The sequence below is a fragment of the Ambystoma mexicanum genome, chromosome 7p, assembly GCF_040938575.1.
Source record: "Ambystoma mexicanum isolate Mex_15411 chromosome 7p, UKY_AmexF1_1, whole genome shotgun sequence".
NCBI lineage: Eukaryota > Metazoa > Chordata > Amphibia > Caudata > Ambystomatidae > Ambystoma > Ambystoma mexicanum.
In genome coordinates this window covers 760,062,406-760,083,866 of record NC_090939.1, presented here as the reverse complement: position 1 = coordinate 760,083,866, position 21,461 = coordinate 760,062,406, and the positions used below count along the sequence as shown (strand labels likewise).

The following is a 21,461-nucleotide window of genomic DNA, read 5'->3' as shown; positions in this document are numbered from 1 at the left end:
TCCGACGCCGACGAGCACCGCTCGGACGAAGCTGCCGCCTCATCGACGCCGTTCTACCCTGTTTGTCGACGGACGTTCGACGCCCCGTGTCTCCCGCTTGAAAGGGAAGGCATTCAAGAAGGGCCGTCGATTCCCCGTCGCCGAACACCGAGTTCCTCGACGCTTCTCGACGCCTCTTGACGATCCGTGACTCCCGCTTGAAAGGGGGTCGCTCAAGAAGGATCTGTCGACGCCTCTTCGAAGAACTCGACTCCACCAGGTACATTGGGGGGGTAAAAACATTATAGGAGGGAATAAGACTTGTAGAACAATATATGGACTGGGCTTGTGCTATATCTTTATTTTACAGGTTGCCCAGGTGGGGGGATCTCCACACAGAACTGTGTCTAGTGGTAGGGGCCAGTATTCTGCCTATTGCTCAACCATCTTATTTTCTCTCCTCTCTCTATTGCTGGTTTCACTCTATTGATCTGTGTGACATTGTTACAGTATCGATGATGCACTTTAATGAGATCTAATACAAAGGGTGGTACCACTTTAGAATTGTGTATATTTGCCATTGTTGATTTTCCTGAGTACAAAGTGAGTTATTATGATAAGTGTACATAACCTTGAATATTGATTATATAAAGACTGTGTTCTAACCAATACAGTGTGTGGACATTCCTTTGTGGGGGCTTGGGGACTACACTGTACTTAAGAACCAGCCTGCATCACCTCCTGAGAAGCTAGGCCTTGATTGCTCGTCCATTGCTACCGTAATAGAGAATCTTGGCTGGGGTCTTCTGTGCCGCTCTTCTACCATATAGAGAGCAGAAGTACAGACACCCCCCACCGGTCTTCTTCACATATACCCATTTGACATCTTCTGTTTTTGTGTTCAAGAATTTGTATGTGTCAGAGACACATTTTTTCGAACCTGAATGGGTCGTAAGATAGCGTTCGAATGGGGTCAGTTCCCTCATTGCTTGTTTTATTTGTGGGGTCGACAGCCAGTGATTAAGCTGTTCATAATTGTACCTGTCTGTAGTTGTCAGCCCCATCTAGGCTACACATTCCTCAAAAGACCTGATCTTTTGTTCGTGAAGCATGTCTCTTATCTTAGTGCAGCCGACCTCTTTCCATTTCCTATATGCCCCTTTTTCCAATGCCGGCGGGAATTCTGTGTTGCGGAACATAGGCTTGAAAAGGGTCTTGTGTTAGGGTTCCTTCTTTTGTTGCTATTCATCTAAGGGGTTGCTCACCACTGCTTTATCCTGAGAGACCCACATCTTCTGTGAGTTCCCTGAGACCCATTCTATCAGCACCTACAGTTGTGCCGCCTCATAGTATTTGCAGAGGTGCGGGAGGGCGCACGGTGAGGACTGCTCTAGCCACTCTGGGGGTCTTTTTTTCCCCGATATGAATGCCATTATTATGTTCGACAGATCTTTGAGTAAGATGCAGGAAATTTAATTGGTATGGCTTGAAAGAGATATAACAATCGGGTGAGAACAGTAAATTTTACCCAAGTTATCCGGCCCCACCAGGAGATCGACATGTGGTTCCATCTCTCTACGTCTCGTTTTTATCCTCTTCAGCTGTTGCAGAAAGTTCTCCCTATATAACCTGTCTAAACTGTCAAAGTTATACCCAGATATTTCACCCCTTTGTCCGCCGCCTTCAGCTGTAGCGTGGAGGCCTGTTGTAGCAACGCTCCCCTATCTCCTACTAATATCAACATTTCCGACTTTTGCCTATTAATCTTGAGACCTGACAATGCTCAAATTTTTTTTTTCTTTTTTTAAACTCTTTTTTATTAGTGGTAACAGAAAGGCAAACAGCACCATTGCACAGTTCATTTCACAGATACAACAGCAGTAAATGTGTTCAATACAGTTTCACAAAACAATATTATGGTGGCAAGTCATCATCAGTAATCATATTGCACAGGTACACTCTAAACGGGCCCCAAATATCTTTGGGTCTGCATGTCGAAGGTTGGGTCAAAACAAACTGCTCCTCTGATTCATTGATATGTGTCAATTCCTGTAGGAATTGGTTCATGCTGGGTGGAAGAGCACTTTTCCATTTTAATAAAATACATTTTTTGGCAACTGCACATGAAATGTTAAATAGTCTTCTGATTTTTTCTGAGTGCTTGCCTATGTCCCCGAACAGATATTTCTGGGGGGTTAAATCGGGGGGAACCTGAGTAATTTCATCCAACAATCCTGCCACTTCCCACCAGAACCCCTTAACAACCGGACAGTCCGAGTACATATGAAAGGAACCGGCCTGAGGAGCATTGCATTTAGGACAGGCATCCGAAGTATCCAGTGCAAATTTAGCAATCCTGGCCGGTGTGTAATGTAACCTATTTAGAATTTTAAATTGGATCAACCTCAGGCCAAAATTAAGCGAGACCTTCTTAGTTAGTGAGCAATATCTGGCCCATCTCTCCTCTTCGATGGGAACTTGTAGGTCCGCCTCCCACCACTCCTTTATCTGATTCACTGTGGAGGTGTGGGTCTGAACATCTGTACATAACCTAGATATTCCCAGGCCATTTTTAGCTGTCACTAGTTGTATACATGGATGTGGTGTGGGTTCATCCGGGAAGAGAGGCCACCTTTTCTGAAAATCAGATCTCATACGGTAATATTGCAGTGTTTTCAGTGGACCATCTCCCAGCGCCCTCAACAACAGATCCAGGTCCAAAAAAATGCCATTGATAAACATATTATTTCACAGTTAGGGTCCCAGGATTCCTGTATGCCCGCGTCATGTGTAGGAGGAATTCCCAGAAAGTTCCACAGAGGTATCCCAGGGCTATAGGGGGCCTCCAGCCTAAGCCTTTTGTATATAGCTTCCCATGCCCTGACTGTGCAGCTAACTGGATTGTATTCACAAGTATCTTTGTAGTGTGGATCAAAAATGACTGATTGTATGTTTGTGGGACGTGTAGTGTATTCCTCTATCCATGCATGGGGTGTGCTGCCCTCGTCATTGTACCAATACTTCGCAAATTGAGCCTGGGCCGCATAATAGTAAAGCTCGAAATCAGGGGCTGATATACCTCCCGAAGAATAGGGTTCTATCATTTTCTCCCAGCTTATCCTCACTGTTTTACCTTCCAGAGAAATGTTACCGCCATGGACCTGAGTTTGGCAAAGAAGGCTCAGCCCGGCCATATAGGATGTTAACAATCAGGTACAAAAGTATAGGTAGGACAACCGTTTTAAGAATAGCGACTCGACCGGCTAGCGAGATTGGGAACCGCCCCCACATCTGGTGGTTGGTGGTTAAAGTTAGCAAGACGCTCTTGTGGTTATCTGAGTATAATGTGAGCTTATTCCTGGAGACAAGAATTCCCAGGTTTCTAATATGGTCCTCAGACCATTTGAGTCCATCTGTCACTGTGGGGCACTGGGTGGTCGGTATAAGCGGAAATATTTCCGATTTGGCCTTGTTTATCGTGTACCCAGAGTAATTTGCAAACTCCCGCATCTCTGCCATAATGGGTGAAATATTGAGTGCAGGTTCCCTGACATATAGCAGAGTGTCGTCCGCATAGAGCGATATTATTTGGGTGGATCCCTTCATTTTAATCCCTCTGTCCGCATGTCTAAGACGGACCGCTGCCGCCATTGGCTCAGTGGTTAATGCGAACAGTAAGGGCGAAAACGGGCAGCACTGTCTGGTTCTCCTCCCCAAAAGGAACAACTGGGAAATGGCTATATTTGTAAGGACACGAGCTCCAGGCTCTGTGTATAGCAGTTTCACATATCTTATGAAGTTGGGCCCCATCCCAAATGCCTCCAGCACCGCAAGGAGATAGACCCACGAGACAGAATCAAACGCCTTTTCAGCATCAAGGGTTATGGCCGCTGCGCTCCTCACGGGATCTATTTGTGCCATTATACCAAAGAGTCTGCGGAGGTTCATGGCCGTAGATCGTGTGGGGATAAACCCGTTCTGATCCGGATGTACTAGGGTAGGGATTGCCGACAGAAGCCGAGTTGCCAGGACCTTTGCAAATATTTTAGCATCTGTGTTTATGAGTGACAGGGGCCTGTAGGACGAGACGTCCTGTGGTGGTCGCCTAGGCTTATGGAGTACGGTTATAATAGCTTCTCTCATAGTTGGGGGCAACCTGCCGCACTCAAGTGCCTCCTCCCAAACCTGCATCAGTATCGGAATGAGTTCCTCATGAAATTCATTGTAGAATTCAGCACCCAACCCGTCCGACCCTGGTGCCCTGCCTGAAGCAAACCCTTTGACCGCTTCTACAATCTCTTCCGCAGTCACTGGTTGATCCAGCACTAGGCGTTCTTCGTCGGGGAGTTTAGGGAGGGAGAGAGCCTCAAGATATATCTTAATTTCTGCGAGTGTTTTCTTATCTTTATTTAAATACAGTTCCTTATAGAATTCCATAAATTCCCCATTAATGTCTTCATCTTTGAGCAGTACCCTCCCCTGTGCAGTGCGTATACTTGTGATCTGTGTAGGTTGTTTATCGTGCTTGAGTAAGTTGGAAAGCGTTCTACCAGCCTTGTTACCCTCCCTGTATCTGCGCGCGCGTATAGGGGCTGCTATATATCGGACCTCCCTCATGGCGAGTCTATCAAATTCTTGTAGTTGCGTGTGTATATTGGCCAATACTGCCTTGTCTTGCTTTTTGTGTATGTTTTCTCCAGAGCATCTAGTTTGCTTCGATAGTTGACAGCTCGGCTCTGACAGCCTTCAGCATACCCGTAGTTTTGGACATCAACATACCCCTCATTCAGACCTTGAAGGATTCCCATACTATTGAGTATTTGTCCACCAAACCCACATTGTTGGATAGGAACTCTGTGATCTCAGCATGGAGTGCTTCTATTGTCCCCGGGTCTCCCAACAGTCCACCCGGCATCCTCCACCTCCTAGAAGGACACAGGGCATTCCGGAACACCTGTTCCAACAGCACTGGGGAATGGTCCGACAATGTTTGAGGCAGGATTTTACATCCCCCCACCACAGCCGTCATAGACATGGAAACAAACCAATAATCAATCCTAGACTCAGAGTCATGTACCGAGGAATAAAACGTATATCTCCTACTATCAGGATGAGTTTCCCGCCATGCATCAACCAGCAAAAGTTGCGACAAGACATGTCTCAGATGTAGGACCACCCTACTTGGGGTTCTAACCACCTTCGAGGATCTATCAAGAACCGGGTCCAGGGCCAAATTGAAGTCTCCCCCCCACAGCACATTCGGAACATCAAGTGACACAATTATCTGATATACATCCATGTAAAAAGCTGGGTCATCGATGTTAGGACCGTACGTGTTGACCAGGAGTATCTGTTGAGTAGCCACCTCCCCCCAGACCACGACATATCTTCCCAGCAGATCCACCTTGTGACCTCTCACCTTGAACCCAAAGCCTGGTTGAATAAGGGTGATCACCCCTCTGGAACGGGATGAATAGTCAGTGTAAAACCTCAGGGACCCCCACCTGGGCAATATATGAGTGTTGCTCAGCCCACTGCATGGGTTTCTTGTAGCATCAGGATTTGAGGATTATGCCTGGAAACATAGTTGGTAATCTTCTTAACCTGATTGTTTAATCCCTGTACATTCCACGTCAGGAGTTTGACCTTAAGCCCATCACCAGGGCACCGAGATGGAACATTAGCCATTGTCACACCTAACAGGTTTACAGTGATCGTGCAACATGGTCGATGCCAGCCACAATGCCACCATTATTTTACTTTTCAACCAACTAGTCCCCTCTAACCACTTACCACCTGAACAGAGCTCCATAGAGTGGAACCAACCCCCAACAAGATGCCACCATAAATCAAAACAAGAGCTGAATTCACCAAACCCCTCACCCTGTCCCACCCCCACACCCTCATCATCACCCCAACTTGACGATGTGTCCAACCAAACTTATGGAATATTCTGCGGGTAGCCATGTTGCTCCACATGGCCGCCGATCAGGTCCAGCTACTCCACCATCCAAATTGCCTAGTACAGCTGGATAAAGTACTTATCTTGACTATAGCCCTTGAGAGTGTTGAAAATCGAGTGTTTCTTAGTCTGCAGGTCTGGGTCTGTTGTTTTGTGCCGGTCTGCCCCCTCTGGGAGGAAGAGGTATGGAAGTTTAAATATATTGCATGGCCTCGGCGGGAGACTCAAAGAAATGGGCCCTTCCTGCATGCTGGATCCTCATTTTTGCCGGGAACATTAAAGCATATGGGATATGGCGTTCTCATAGGAGCCTCTTAACTGGCTCGTAGAATCTTCTGCTTGCTTGAACCCCCGAGGAGAAATCTGGATAAAAGTGAATGCGACTTTCCTCATATTGGAGGGTGCCCGCCTCTCTTGCCTTACGTAGGATTTTGTCTCTGTCCCTGTAATTGAGAAGTCGTGCGATTGTAGTGCGTGGTAGTGCACCTGGTTTAGGTGCCGGAGCCAATGTACGATGTGCTCATTCTACCAAAAAATTTTCAGAAAATGTCTCTGGTCCAAACAGGCTTTCAAGCAGTGTCTCGAGCTGTTTCTCCATTTGGCCTTTGCCAAATGATTCCGATATGCCTACCACCCGGATATTATTTTTCCTTGAGCGCGACTCTTAGTCCTTGCATTTGTTCTGTAATTTCCTTGATTTGGGTGATGTCACGGCTGTGATGTGAGATAGTGTCTTCATTAGTGCTTATCTTGCTTTCTGTTTCTGTTATACGTGAACTTTCTTTCTCCACTCTAGCCTTTAAGGAGCCGATGGTGGACACTATATCATCCAATTTCGTGTTGACTGCATGAAAACCATTCTGCACTATTGTGGTTAAGTTGTCCAAATTCTCACTGGCCTCAGCAGTAGGGGCCTCGTTAGCATCAGTGTGGGCATCATCTGACACAGCCAGACTCTGACTGCCCGTGTAGGCGTCCACAGGACCTTTCTTGTGTTTCCCTGGAGTCTTGGCACTCCTCCCCGACTTCTGTGGTTCCCCCATGATACTGTCAGAATAAAGTTCTGAAGCAGTGCGGTATATTGTTAGCCAAGCTTTTATTCACAGTCTCCACTTGCTCCCTATGCAGTGTCCCAGCCCTGGCAGGGGCTAGAGGCGTTACGAAGCCGGCGCTTGGTGGTCCGAGTGGACTGTGTCCCCCCACGTATAGCACTGCACGCTTACCACATACACAGTGCTTAATAGTTCTGTGTTGTTTTAAGGGGTTTACTGAGCCACTCCGGTCTGCAGCCGCTGTATATTTTAGGATCTTTGCCCAGCCTGGTCCCCCGCACGGGGGGGCGCTCCGTATCCAGACCAAAAACAATGCCGGCCTGTGCCCCCGGAGGTCTCGTGGCGCACACTATAGTGCGCCCGGTAGCTGGAGCATAACACAGGTGACCAGGCCCACAACGGTCCGCTCAGTGTGCCACCGGCAGAGGTCCGCGGCTGAAATCAGGGGATCTGAGGGGGCCGCTCCCCGAGCCATGGAACCGCCACAGTGACTCCAATGTGCCCCGCGCACCACCAGGATACGCCGGCCCAGCGACACGGCAGATAGAATATAGCGGCCCAATGAGTGTTGTTGCCGGGTCTGTGCCAGCCGCCACCCCTGGAAAGTTATGTGTCCTTTTGCAGCACTCCCTCACCGCCCAGCCGTATACCCTTACTAGGTGTCACCCCGAATGTCCACGTCCCTGGGCCTCTTCGCGGTCCTGTATCGCGGACCCGCCAAACGCCTTGTCCCGCGTTGTAGTGCATGTTCTGCAAGGGGCTTCCTGGAGCTCCGCGGCTGCGGGTCGTCACAATCCGGGGCCGGACTGGAACGCTGGCCAGCTCGTCCGGCTGAATCATCCGCGTCACGGCCAACTCAGAGACAGCAGCGTGTTGCTAGCAGGGCGTAGTATCTGGGCCGCAGTGCAGGGTCCTCCCATCCGGGGCATCGCTCCTTCAGCCGCGCAGCTGCACTCATGTAGATCTCCCTGGAGCTCGGCGCAGGATATTTTAGCCGCGTGTGTCGGCCAATCTATCTGGAGCTGTAACTCTGGCGTTCCTGGCCTCTGAATCGAAGGAGTTCGACTGACCCACCACGGATGACTGGGCTACCTTCTCAGAACGTTTGGGCTAAGCAGGCAATGCTATAACGGATGATATAGTTCAGGATGTCTCAGTGGAGTGGTTGCTCTGGAATCAGGCGGCCATTTCTGTCATGCACAACAGCGCCCCCCAATGCTCCAAATTTTTATATCTCTTGGAAGAGAAGCAGCAATGTTTTTCCTGGGTCCGCCAATGCCACCAGCATGTCGTCTGCGTATGCTACTACCTTGTGTGAGAGTCCTGTCATATCTATTCCTTTCAGGACTGCTGATTCTCTTATTCGCATAAGATGGGGTTCTAGGAAGATCGCATAAAGTAGCGGGGAGAGGGGGCATCCATATTTAGTCCCCCTCCCGATGTTGACCCTGTCTGAAATCTCTCTCTTTACTGCTATACGGATATTGGGGGAGACATAGTTGGCCTGTATCATTTTGATGAATGGTTCTCCCATACCCATGTATTTCAATATGCAGAGGAGGAGAGAACATTTGACGTGGTCAAAAGCCTTCTCGCTTCAAGTGCTAGGAGTATATCTGGGGAGTGGGTGATCCCTACTTTTTCCACCAAGTGGATTATTCTTTTGATATTATCATGTGTTTGTCTATTTGGGACGGAGCCTGACTGGTCTTGAAGGATTAGATTTGTAAGGACTCATGACAACCTATTGGCCGATATTTTCGTGTACAACTTTGCATCTAAATTGATTAATACTATCGGGCAATATGAGCCCGTCAGTTCTGGTTTCTTTCCTGGTTTGTGAAAGACTAGTACTTTTGCCTCACTAATTGTCAGGGGTATATTGCCGCTTTCCTTGAAGGTGTTGAACAATTCTGTAGGGATAGGAGCTAAGATGTCTGAATATGTCTTATAAAAGAGTGCTGTGTAATCGTCTGAGCCAGGCGCTTGTTCCTGTGTAGATCTAGGATTGCCTTTTTGATCTCATCCTCCATTATTGCCCCGTCTAGGTATTTCTTTTCCACTTCAAATATGCTCGAGAGTGAAATGGAGTTTAAGTATGCTTCTTGGTCCTGCCCTTTGGGTTGTTCTGATGAGTAGAGAGTTTGGTAATATTCTTTGAATGTGTTCCCGATGTCTTCTGTATGGGTCTGTGCTAGCCCCCTACTATTAATCATCCTTTTTACAATTTGCCTGATTTGTTTCGGTTTTAGCTGTCTCGCTAGGAGTTTATCTGCTTTGTTAGCCTTGGTACAATACAAGTGTTTCAAGTGGAGAAGATGCTTCTGTGCGTTTTAGTGCAAAGGGTTTCTAATTGACCCTGCACATGTCTCAGAGCTTTCTTCAGTTTGGTTGAGGGTTTCTGTACCCTTTGTACCTGAATCACTTTCACTTTCTCTTCTAAGTCTGATTCCCATTGACGCCTCTGTTTATTTCTCGCTGCCTTTAGTGCTATGAATTGCCCCCTGGTGACTGTTTAAAGGCTTCCCATAGAGCCTCCCTTGATGTTTCCACCAAATATTTTGAGTGAAATATTCGACAATACCGGACCTAGGCGAATTCCCCAGTACTGGATCGAGTATAATGTCAGGTGGTAGCTTCCACTGCCAGAGACCTGGTTTTTGTTGTGTAAGTGTTAGTTCTACCCAGAGGGGAGCGTGGTCAGATAGTGAGATTTTTCCCATAAACCCCGTCGAAACCCACATGTACTCTATTCAGGACATTGAATTGTGTACATGTGAGGAATGTGTGTATCCCTCTTGTTGTTCCTTGGTCCCCTGCCATACATCAACCAGTGAGAGTGTCTGCATTTTCTTGTGCAGAGCTTTTGAAGGCGCCCCCTGCCTCTGTGTTCTGGCGCCAGATCTGTCTATGTTAGGGTGCAATGCAAGGTTAAGGTCACCTCCCATTATTACTTCGCCTGTGGCGAATCTTTCCAGTTTATCTAGGGTATCTCTCAGGAAGCCATCCTGTCCTGTATTGGTGCATATATTGCTGCTAAGGCCCATCCCTCTATTTGTGCATTTGCGAAGATGAACCTCCCATGTTTATCAGATTGCGTATTGTTTATTTGTATCTTTAGGGTGTTATGGAATGCTAACAGTACCCCTGCCTTTTTCCCTTGCACATTGGCTTGTATGATCTGGTTGTACCCTCTCAGATGGGTTTTTCCTTTGTATTTCTCCCTTATGTGAGTCTCTTGTACCATTATGATATCAAATTTTCCCTTATGGAGAAAAGTGTTCTATTTTGTTCCTTTTTGCTGGGGAATTCAGCCCCTGTACATTGTATGTTATGATTTTTATCCCCTTCATTTTGTAGCCTGTCTCCTCCCTTTCACCCAATGTCCCCTTCTCAGCTCAGCGTCAACCCTTCCGGTTCGCCCCCTCCTGTGACTGTCCCCCCACCCGCTCCTTCCAATGCAACCCCCAACTTGCATGTTCCCCTTCCCCCTGTAACTACCTGAAGGAGGACTCCGGATCCTATGGCTGCTCGGGCGTGCCTGCCTCCGCACCAGGCCCTCCGGATCCTCAGGGATAACTTTGTGGGGAATCCTAAACCGCACATGAATACCATCCAATGGCACCAGGATTATCTCATCCCCCCGCCAAAGCTTGGTGCATGGATTCTTGCTCCCTATACCCATTCTGGGGTTGGCTGCTGATACAGGCCCCAGCGGGACTGCTAAGTTTTCGTCCATTATCCGACTTCCTGTAGTTTCTCTGTATGGACACTACTTCTTATTGCTGGGTTGTCGTATCTTTTGATGGATCGTTTTCCATTCCTAGGTAGTCCTCCTCAGTCTGGTCCTTTCTTCCCCTCTCTCCGAGTCTCCTTCTTGGTCCTGTATGTTCATGACCTGCCGTCCCTCCTCATAGGTGGTTATTCTGTGTTGTTTCCCTTCCCATGTGAATAGTAACCCGAAAGGGAATGTCCACTTTTATCTGAGTTGTCTTGCAACAAGCTCCTTAATTAGTGGGCCCATCTCTAGCCTTTTCTGCAATGTCGACTTCACCCGGTCCTAAAACAGCAGTATTTCCACCCCATTCATTCGTATGTGATCCATCGCCCTTGCTTTGCGCAGGATCTGCTCCTTCTGGGTATATGATGTGAGTGCGACCAGGACGTCCCGGGGGTGTGCTCCTGGTTCACCCATTCTTCGTGTGCTCACCCGATGTATTCTGTCTATCTGGATGCCTATATCCTCTTTGCTGGAGAGAATGTCTTTGAAGACCTGCTGGACTGTTTCTTTAAGGTCCTTGTCCTTGACTGATTCCACTATGTTCTTAATCCTGATATTTGATCTCCAGGAGCGGTTTTCTAAGTCCTCACACTGGAGTTCTAGATTATGTGTCAGGTGGGCCAGGTGTTCCCGAGTCTCTCCATTTTGCTGCAATTCCTCCTCTATATTTTGCACTATTCTCTCCAATGTGTCCGTTCTTTCCTCAAGTTTCACTACGTCTGTTATTATCTCCTGTAGCGCCTGTTTCATTTCTTTCTTTATTGTTTCGAATTGGGTGTGTACTGAGGTCATTAATTGGTTCTGGAATTCCTTGAACCAGGATTGCATGTCCTCTTTTGTGGCCATCTCCACCTGCGTAGTGCCCTGGTCCATATTTGCTCATAGGTCCCCTTGTCCCTTACCTTTCGGTTGAGTGGTGGTGTCTGTACTCCACAGCTGTACCAGGTTTGATTCTTGTCTGTTTAGTGGGGTCTGAGGCGAGGCCTGCTTTAGATTTAGACCTCAGATTCGCTTTAGGAGTGCGACAATGTCTGTAGCCCTGGCGGTGATGAAAATTAGGTGCTGGTTCATTTCTTTGGGACTCAACTGGTCCGTCGTTGTTTCTTTTCTGAGGGTTTCACTTCTTATCTTTTGGTCTTGATGGTTTTAGGGGTGTTAGCGTGACTCCTCTACTTGCAGGGGGCATGGAAGAGCCGTCTCGCTCTGCGTATCCTCAGCGTTTATGTCTCCCTTTGCTCAGTTATAGTGTCTACCCTGTATCCTCGTCCTAGGGCGTTGCTTTGCTTATTTGGGCACTTCCTGGGGTGTCTGGTGTCCTCTTACTATTTCTCACACGTGACTGTCTGCATACCCATGGGTGTGTTTTATTGTTGGGATTTCGCCTGGTAGGCCTCTCAATGTCTGTGTAAAACTGACTGTGGGTCGCAGCTCAGGAGAAAGGCGTGGGAGAACTTCCCAGATCTTTTAGATGCCTGCTCTGCTTCTCCCTTATTTTTGGAGGAGCGGATTAAAAGTTCAGAGGTATCACTTTGTTCCCTTGCTGCTACTGTGAGCCTGAGTAGCCGGATTCTCTTCCGGAGTGAACTTCCCGCCTATGTAATTCTGCCCCGGTGGAGGGATGCTTCGGATGTGGGACCCTTTGCTAGTTAAGCATACTGGGTGGTCATCTGGCCGTGTTAAATGGAATGCGGGATAGGCACTTGCTGTAAAGGAATCAGGGCGGGGAGCACGCCTTACCGTGTGTGTTTACGCCTCCAATGTCCGCTGAAGTTTCTCTGTAGGCGGCGTGCTGCTAAGAGGTTGCTCCCTCGTTTTGCCATCGGGGTGAGTTGCTGATCGATTGCTAGCTCGCCGGGAAGTCGAACGAGCAGAGTGGCTCTTTCCTGGTCCTTGGTTCCGCCTGCTTCGTGTGTCAGTGATTTCTGGGCCTCTCTCTATGCTTCGTTGCAGGTAAGTTGCTCCCTTGTCAGGAAGTTGGAAGAGCAGAGTGGCTCTTCCCATTGTCCCCTCCGGTGCCGGTACCTGGTCCTTGGTTCTGCCTGCTTGGTGTGTCTGTTCTGTCTGGGCCTCTCTCTATGCTTTGATGTAGCAGGGTGTGACTCTGCCGCCGTCCTGCTCAGGTGCTGCAGCACTCGTTTTGGGGGTATGAGCGACCTCCCTTCCACTTCTCTACGCTCTCTGCTGAGCCGCCCGTCATGATGGCTCTTTGCCTCAAGTGGTTTTCCTGCTGCAGCCCGCCTTTACTGGTCTGTGTTCAGAGAGGCGGGATTCCTCGGCACACTCCTTCGGGTGTTCCCAATGCCTTCCCGCATAGCTCCATTTCCATGTTTTTTTCTTCCGGCACTGTGTGTAGCAGGGGCCCTCTGGAAGTCTGTAGTTTATAGCCCCGATGGGATCGCTTGATATGGAGCTTCTATTCCACTTCATTGTCCGTCTTCATTGAAGCGGCCCGGGGAGAGACACAGAGAGACGTTCAGGCACGTCCTCCCCTCACGGCCGCCTTCTTGGAATTCCAAAGTGCCCTTCTCTGATGTATGGTTCTGGCACCTCCCCTTGGCAGCCCGCCTTCCTATCGGAAAAATCTATGGGCAGTTATTATGTCTCACGTGTGACTTGTTTAATGTGATTGTTTTGTGCAAGTTAGCTGGGTGCCAAGTAATGACGCCACATAAAGTGACACGATGGACCAAGTCATTTGAGGTTTGGATGCGATTTTGGATTTATAGTACTCTGTTCTCTCACACACAAACTATCACTACTCTCCTAGGGCCACTCTTGGACAACAGAAGGCCTTGGGGAGACTTTCACTTGCCTTGAGATGCTTGTAAATTGATCTGACATTTCTGAGTTCTGACTCTAGGTGAACGAAAACTTCAAGTGTCACACAACATATTCTAGTTTTAACAAGAAGAAGTCTTCTGAAAGGGGAAAAGTGTATTGCAGGTTCCATTTGGTGTCCCCCTACTAAAAGTCTAAGGGGATGGTGGAGTAGGCGTGGTGATCCCCTGCACACTTCTCGTATGCCCAACATCCCATAGAAGGTGAAGGCACTCAGCACCCATGGCCATCCCATCCTGAACCCCAAGACAGGCTGAGAACTTTGTCATAGTATGTTTCAGGTGTCATCTAGGATTCTTTGCATATTCAGAAATTAGTCTATCTTGAAACAAAACTCTGTGAGGCCTACTGTGTTCCGTCCCCCCTTGTCTCCCTTAACTCTATGTCAATGGTAGTCAAACTGTTTTGTGCTAAAGCACCCCCCTTTGACTTAAATATATTGCTTGCAGACACACTTAACTGCCGGATTTTTAAACATTTTCTTTTAAAAGCATTCACCATACTGCCTTATTAAAAAGCCTTGAACTGCCCGGAGACATCCTCCAGACCATCTGATGCAGGAGCTGCCCCACAGTCTGATGCCTGCTGTCCTTTTGTCAGTGACACTGGATTCGTATATTGCTGCTTTGTGAGTGTGCATTAAGGGAGGGATTCTATAATAATTGATTTAGGTTATATCCTACCCACTCAAGGTGGGATTTTACTGCGTGGATAACAAGGTAGACGTTCTAATGCAGATGAGTTTACTTCTGTTATCATCATAATTGGATTTTCATTGATGTGATTGATTTTTGCTAGACCGTGAGTGATACCATCTCACAGCCACTCGATCTCTCTTCGGATTCTCCCAAGCTTGTCTCTATGGGCTTCTTTGGTAAGCTCAGTGCTGCTTGCATTACCTCTTGCTAATGTTGATTTAGAGTGTGTTAGTGAATCCTGCATTCCTGATATTAAGTGGTTCCAATATATGAGGCATTCGGGATTGTGATTTCTGATCTATGTGATGGGGCCTATTAGTAAACCATGTGGGTAATCCATATAACTATGTATTCCCTACTTCACGAGCATGTGGTAATTTAGGCTGAAGACTGTGCATGGCAAGAAGAAGCTGCTTAGCATCAGTCGAAGACAGGAGGTGGAAGGGTGCAAGGTCATAAAACCTATTCAGAGTGGTTAGTTATCCAATGACCATTAATGAAGCAACATGGCTTACTGGGCCTTCAAGCGTCTACTGGTGGTCCTTGGAAATTCCTTGGCTCGGTTGTGTGCCTTGAAAGTCATGTTTGTCAGTCTGCATCTTTGCTGAGGGAACTCTAATTTAATATTTCAGAATACGTTTTGGGTGTTTTATGAAGCTGAGAAGGATGTTTCATCTATAAAGACAGGAGAAATTGTGCCCCAGTTTACTTGTTCTAGGAAAGCAAGAGATGATAATCTGGAGGTTCCACAGGGGGCGTTAGGGATGGAGATGTGATTATGGCTTGGTGAGCAGTGTCAATTGGGCCTCATTACGAGATTGGCGGTATCCCGCCGGTACTACCAGTGGGTTGCTGCCGACCTTCTAACACCATTTCTGCTGTCCAGGTATCCTGGTGCCACCGGGATATTACAAGTCCTGGTGGCCCGGGATGTCAGGCAGCGGGAACTGTTAAAGTCCACATTCCCGTGGATACCCATAGGACTCCATGGGAATGGGGACCCAGAAGCACCGGCACCATTGCTAATGATGCCGGTGCTTCCGTAGAAACCATGCCTGCAGGAGTGCTCCGGGCATGTCAGACCTGCCAGGCACCGGCCCCTGCATGCATTCTTGTAGTCTGTCCATCCTGAAATGGTGACAGTATATTGCTACCGGCACCCTTATTTCCGGACCGCCAGACTTGTAATGAGGCCAATAGGCTTTGATCTAGATACTGAGGGTCTCTGATAGGTGTGCAGTGTGTTTACAGGGGTAAGCAAATGGAAATTATTAAATACAATGGTCTGAAATATGAAGAGGTCTTTGTTGTACATGGGGAGTTACCCAGTCTGATTCTTTAAGGAAGAGGTGCAGGTGGACCATAGCAAGTTAAATAGGGTGTGTGCAGCTAAAATGAAAATAAGACTTAGTTGCTTAAAGCAGCAAGAGGAACCTATTGAAGTCAACCAGGGTCTGATGGCTGGCACATTTACCATGAAATGGGTTGATTGGGATAAGAGAGGGTGGAAAGGATAAAAAGACGCTTAGTCTTGCGAAATCAGAACTCCTGTAGGATCTTAACGAGAGAGTCACTATTTCTATCTCAACTTTGGGAAGGTTGAACTTGACCCTGTGTCATTCGAACAATAATGTGTAGCTATAAAACAATGGGCCAGAAAACAGGACGATTTATTTTAGAAATGCAAAGCCCTAGGATGAGGTTTACTAATAGAACTGGATGTCTTTTTTCCCCAATGAACGTATCTATTTCCTATTCCCTTTCAGCTACTTGGGTCGGCGGTGGATACATCAATGGGACCGCAGAGGCAGTCTATTCCCCGGGTTTTGGGCTCGCCTGGGCTCAGGCCCCCATTGGTTACGGACTCAGTCTGGTTGTAGGTAAGGCATGAAAGATGTGCGCAATTACCTAAAGGTTGAACTGATTGTTGAATGAAGCAGTGGGGGTCATTCTGACCCTGGCGGTAGGGGGTTAACGGCACCGGTAAGGATGCCGGTGATGTTAACCCCCTACCGCTCTATTACGAGGTCCCTTAGCGGGTCCCACCAGGGCCGGGTGGTTTTACCAGCCGGCCTTAGCGGGACCCGTTAAGGGACCATGGAGCTAATAATGGGCCCGCAATTTGCAGCCCCGTTGTTAGCTACTTCCCCATTCCCATTGAGCTCTATGGGGGCTCAAATGGGAATGGGGAATGGTTTTCGAAATGGGGACTTACCGGGTCCGCATAGGTAGGAATGTCCCGGTAGGTCCCGATTCCGACACCACGGACCCGGACCCGAGTTTGGAGGCAGCCATGGTTTTAATAGCTCCAAACTCGGAATGACCCCCACTGTAATCCATGTTTAGGTCAGAAGAAACAAGAATGAGTGAGGTTGAGATTGAAATTGTATTTGTCAATGTGTTTGCATTTTCTATCTCTGTGAGATTTACTGTATTGCTTCTCAAAGATCTTTCATATGTAACCCGATGCAGCACTATATATTACTTATTTCAACCTTGCCCAATTGTGTTTCTAAAACGTGCATGGTTAAACCTATTACACGAGTTAAAGGAATGACTGGATGCAGAGAAAATCATAACAGTACACATTGTTTTGGCTGTATGCACTTTATGTGTATGCATTTTCTTTAAAGCTCTCTGAGAATGCTATAACCATTTTCGACTGACAGGAATATTAAATATTGTAATAAACAAAAATAGCAGTTTCAAAAGAGGAATATCACGATCCAAAATCCAAATAAACTGCTCGGACCAGACGAAAGGGCAATTTTTCCAATATGTTATTTCCTAAAGTAAACTAAGGCTGTCATCTTCCCCTGCCAGGACCTATTTAAGTGTGCCCCCGTACCCCCCTTTCCACACCCACCCTTTTCACATATTTAACCCCCTCCCACCTTTACCCAATTTATCTGGTGCTCCCTTGCCCCACACCGGTGCTGGGAACAGTACTGTTCCAGGCGCATCCCTGTCGCAGCAATGGCCACCATGGAAAGGGAGAAGGGACTACGTGTAGTTCCCTTCTCCCTCTTCCATGTCGACCATCTTGGATTGTAGGTTTTCTTTGTCATTTCATAACTTGAAAAAAAAGAACTTTTAGCATCCTGATATGACATGCCAGGATGCTAATAGCAATAAACCCCTCGCTGTGGGGCCATTACCAGTCAGCTGACAGGTAATGCCTCTTCTGCCTGGGGTTTAATCCTTAAATAAGACTGAAAAACTTCAGTACTCCAATTTAAGATTTAAATTTGGATTTAGACCACACTTAAGCACCAAACATTATCTAAGTGGCATCCCATACATGCTTGTCTTGTAAACCTTACTTACTTCTTTGCTATTCTTGACACACTCGTCCACAAATTATGGCTGTTTTTTCTCTATTTCTTTTCCTACTCCTCCTTGTTTTCATCTTCATGAGTACTGTTTCATTGGAACTCTTTAATCAACCTGCAGCCCTCCTCTCTATTTCCCTCTCCTGTCCTGGGTAAACTCACTCTCTCCTCCTCTGGCTAGTTCTACTATACCAAATTTGGCTTTCTCCCTGTGTTCCTCGCTGGTTCACCCCTCACCATTTCTCCATTTCTGATACCTTGTCTCCTTTCATTGTGTCTTTTCCACTTTGTCTCTACTCCATGGTTAGAAGTTGTCTACACAGCACAAGTCTCTTTCCACCAAAGTCAATCCAATGTTACTCTTAACCTGCACTGTTTGTTGCAACTCTCAGAAGGGGGTACACATACATATTCTCCAAGCTCTGCTTTTCAGGATTTTGCAATGGAGTTTTAGCATAAATGTAGGGGTTGCCCTCTTAAAGGACCTAGAGGGTGCTCTCAGCCTCGTAATGTACACAGGTCTGTTCTAGCAGCAGGGGTCCTACAGGCACCTGAACTTAGGTTCAAGTGCCTTGAAGGCTGATGGAGAATTCGGTCATGGATGATCGTGTTACAGCCCCAAGGAGGGTTCTAGGCTAGATGGCATTTGGAAGGTGGCCATGTCCTTTTTCCCTCCCAAGGCAGCAGGCCGTTCTTGATCCAGAGGTCAAGCACTTTTGGGCTGCAGAAATATCCTCATGATCTGATTGCTCTTTTCTCTACTATTGCTCTTCTCTCTGGGAACCCTATCCGGATGAATGGAAGGAAGGAAATGGTATTAGGAAAGATTTCCATTTATGTGTAATTTTCCCTCCAGTTGTGTACCCCCCAACTTTTTGCTGCTGTTTAACACCTTAGTCTGACTTTGCCAGGGGAGCACAGCCTTCTGCTGCACTCCTCTGGGCTTTTTTGCTCACTTTTTATCGGGAAACTAACATGCCCTTAAGACAGTCAGTACTGGGAGACTTTGTTTGCCTTAGTCCTTTTCCAATGTTGCAACTTTTCTGCAACATGTAACAAGTGTGCAATGTATCTTCCAGTACATCACACTTGGGTCTCTTAGTCATTTCCAAAGGCCCTAGATACTCTCAAAGGATTTTTCAGATGTGCAGATGTGTCATGGACAGGGCTGGTGGCAGCTTATCTTTTCATATATTGTTAACTCTATCCTGCCAGGTAAACTGCGATTATCCCCTGTTGCATGAATAGTTGGCCTGGCTCCAAAATGACCATGCCACAAGGTTCTTTGTCCTGTCCTTTGGCCATCTTGCCCCTTCTCCTTCCCCTTCCCCAGATCGAGCCGACCCGGGGCAGTCCATATTTGGTCATGCATTTTCCCACAAAATGTCAAGCTTTTGCGGGCTTCTGCATGCCTTGTGTGTGTGCCTCCAGGATGTGGGCTCGTGTGTCTGTCCCCAGTACACATTCTGGGTGCCAGAGAGTCTGGAGTGCTGTGAATGCCTGGGACCACCGTGGTCCGTGATTGGTCCACGTATGGTATGCTTGTATGTGAGCAGATCTCCCATTGGGACCGCTTCGTTTTGTCGCAAAGGAGATTCTGGATAAGTGGAGGGCCCAAAGAACCATACCATGACGTTCTCTGGAGTTCTCTCTGAACGAAGGATAGGATCCAAGTATCATGAAACTAAGAAGCCGAGTCGAGGAACTGCTGGTGACACGCTGGAAGATTTGGCACCCTGAGCCAGCTGTCGTCCTGCGGGACCCCTCTGCATCTGGTCGTCCTAGAAGGTCTGTGAAGATGCTTCGACCCATTGGAATAGTGGGAACAACTACTCTTGGCACCTTCATCAAAACCTGCAAGTAAGCTTTCTCGAAAGTGTCCTTGGGCCAACCAGTGGGCTGAGGAGCTTACGCAGGACCTTCGCTCTGCCTCCGCCACCGTTTTGAGGAGGCCCTCGAAACATGGTATACTGCCAGCTCTGTTTTCACGGCACCCTCACACCGAATTTTGTACACTTGGCCCTCCCGGTTCTGAAGTGAGACAAGTGCGCCCGAACAGGAGCATGCACGGTTACCGTGTTGCCCAGCCATGATGACGATCTTTGCAGGTGTGCAAACTGGCCTGATTCAACCATCAGGAGTGGAGAAAATGCCACTGTCCCATTTGGGAATCATCGCTGTATCTTCGTTGCTGAAACCCGCAGAGCCTTCATATTGCCGCATTTGAACCTGCAACCGAAGTGTACTTGACTGGCGATGTTTGCTCCGGAGTGCCCCGGGGGTCGGTGAGTAATCGCAACCCTAGCCGGTGGCCCCTAGCACCTCCACCCCTTTTTACACACAAGTGGCCCCTGGGGGCCCCTCTCCTTTCCACTGCTAGTGCGAACTAGCGAACTCTTCCCAACTCTTGGAATCGAATCTGCCCTCAAGTGGAGACCCTCCTCGAATAGTGGGAACCTATTCTTCATCACCTCACAGACCTTCCTGAGCTGCTACAGACCCCTGAAGAGACTCTGTTTGCCCATTGGAACAACCACGTGTCCTTGCATTGCATGTACTGTTGAGCATTAGGCTACACTCATTTTAGGGTCCCGACTGCCTCTGAGTTCGGAGTGTGTTGGATGCAGAAGGGGACTATAGACTATTTGCACTGCCTGTTTCCTTCCCTTTTAGGTTGTTGACTCATTTCATGCCTTTAACCGTTTAGACCGCGGTGGTCTTGTATTTATTTTGTATTGATAGGAGTGTGTTGGTTTGATAGTGTTACTGTGATTCGTTTACTGTGTGTTGAAGTTACAAAGGCCTTGTAATAAATGACTCCTGCCCATTTCTTGAAGAGATTCAGAGAGTAAAAAAAGAAAGAAGGAGGTGTCTTATGTAACTGATTCCTTAAAAAACTTGAAAGTTTGGATTAATGGATATAAGGTCTCCACCTTTGAGGGTATGATATGTCTTGTCATGCTTGAACATTTTTGTGCATCTTGGTCCCCTGAGCTTAAGCAGCATTTGGCAGATTCAAAGGAGTTAGATCCTAAGAAGCTAGCCATTGCAGCAGATGTGTGGGTGTCACATAGAGTGTCCCATAAGGACAAGACTCATCCTGGTAAGCAGGAGGAGGGGGGAAAGCTCAAAGATAAGGAGGGTGGGGGATCTGATAAAACTTCCTCCCAAAAAGGGCCACAAAAAGAAATTTAAGGGTAAGTCACAAGAGAACTCACAAGGTAGTGGAGGTTATCCTCCAAAACAAAACTCAGGTTACGATAAGCCTCCCTATGGACACAGACCCAGTGGATATTGTGTGGCTTGTGGAGCAAGTGAACATGTGAAGGAGGGCCCCAGATGTAAGGTCAAAACATTGGTGGTCCACTCTGCTAATCTGGCCATCTCCTCCTATGGAGAAGAAGAGATTACAGGGGCATCCTTCTCCTCAGATTCCTTCCCCAGTGTGATAGATTCTGAGGTAGTTTTAGTTTCCCTGGGTTCCTGGGAGCCTAGAGTCTCAGAGGTTTATGCTTGGATTGCATACAATACCTAGCACTACTTGCTGATCAATGGAGTAGATACCCCTGCTCCTAGGGATAGTGGGTGCAGTCGAACTGTAGTGGATTCTACCTTAGTAGACCCAGAGGAAGTTGCCAGAGGTCCTCTGATGCACACTATGTGGCTCATGGCCCACCTCTCCAGTTCCCCGTTATACCTGTAAATCTTACTTTAAATGGTACAGTATTCAGGATTCCAGTGAGCATTCAGAGAGCTGTCCCAGGAAATATCTTGCTGGGAAATGATCTCAGGGCCTTAGGGCTTGTGGGAGATACAGCA

At 47.6% G+C, this 21,461-nt stretch overlaps 1 protein-coding gene across 4 annotated transcripts in view; it reads left to right on the top strand.

Moving 5' to 3' along the window:
• SLC5A7 (solute carrier family 5 member 7) overlaps positions 1-21,461 on the top strand; it is a 373,145-nt gene that overhangs the window by 130,771 nt on the left and 220,913 nt on the right. For all 4 annotated transcript variants that reach the window (XM_069636887.1, XM_069636890.1, XM_069636886.1 and 1 more), the window contains exon 3: positions 16,077-16,190. In XM_069636887.1, the coding sequence (XP_069492988.1) occupies positions 16,077-16,190 (114 nt within the window). The remainder of the gene's footprint in view (positions 1-16,076; positions 16,191-21,461) is intronic.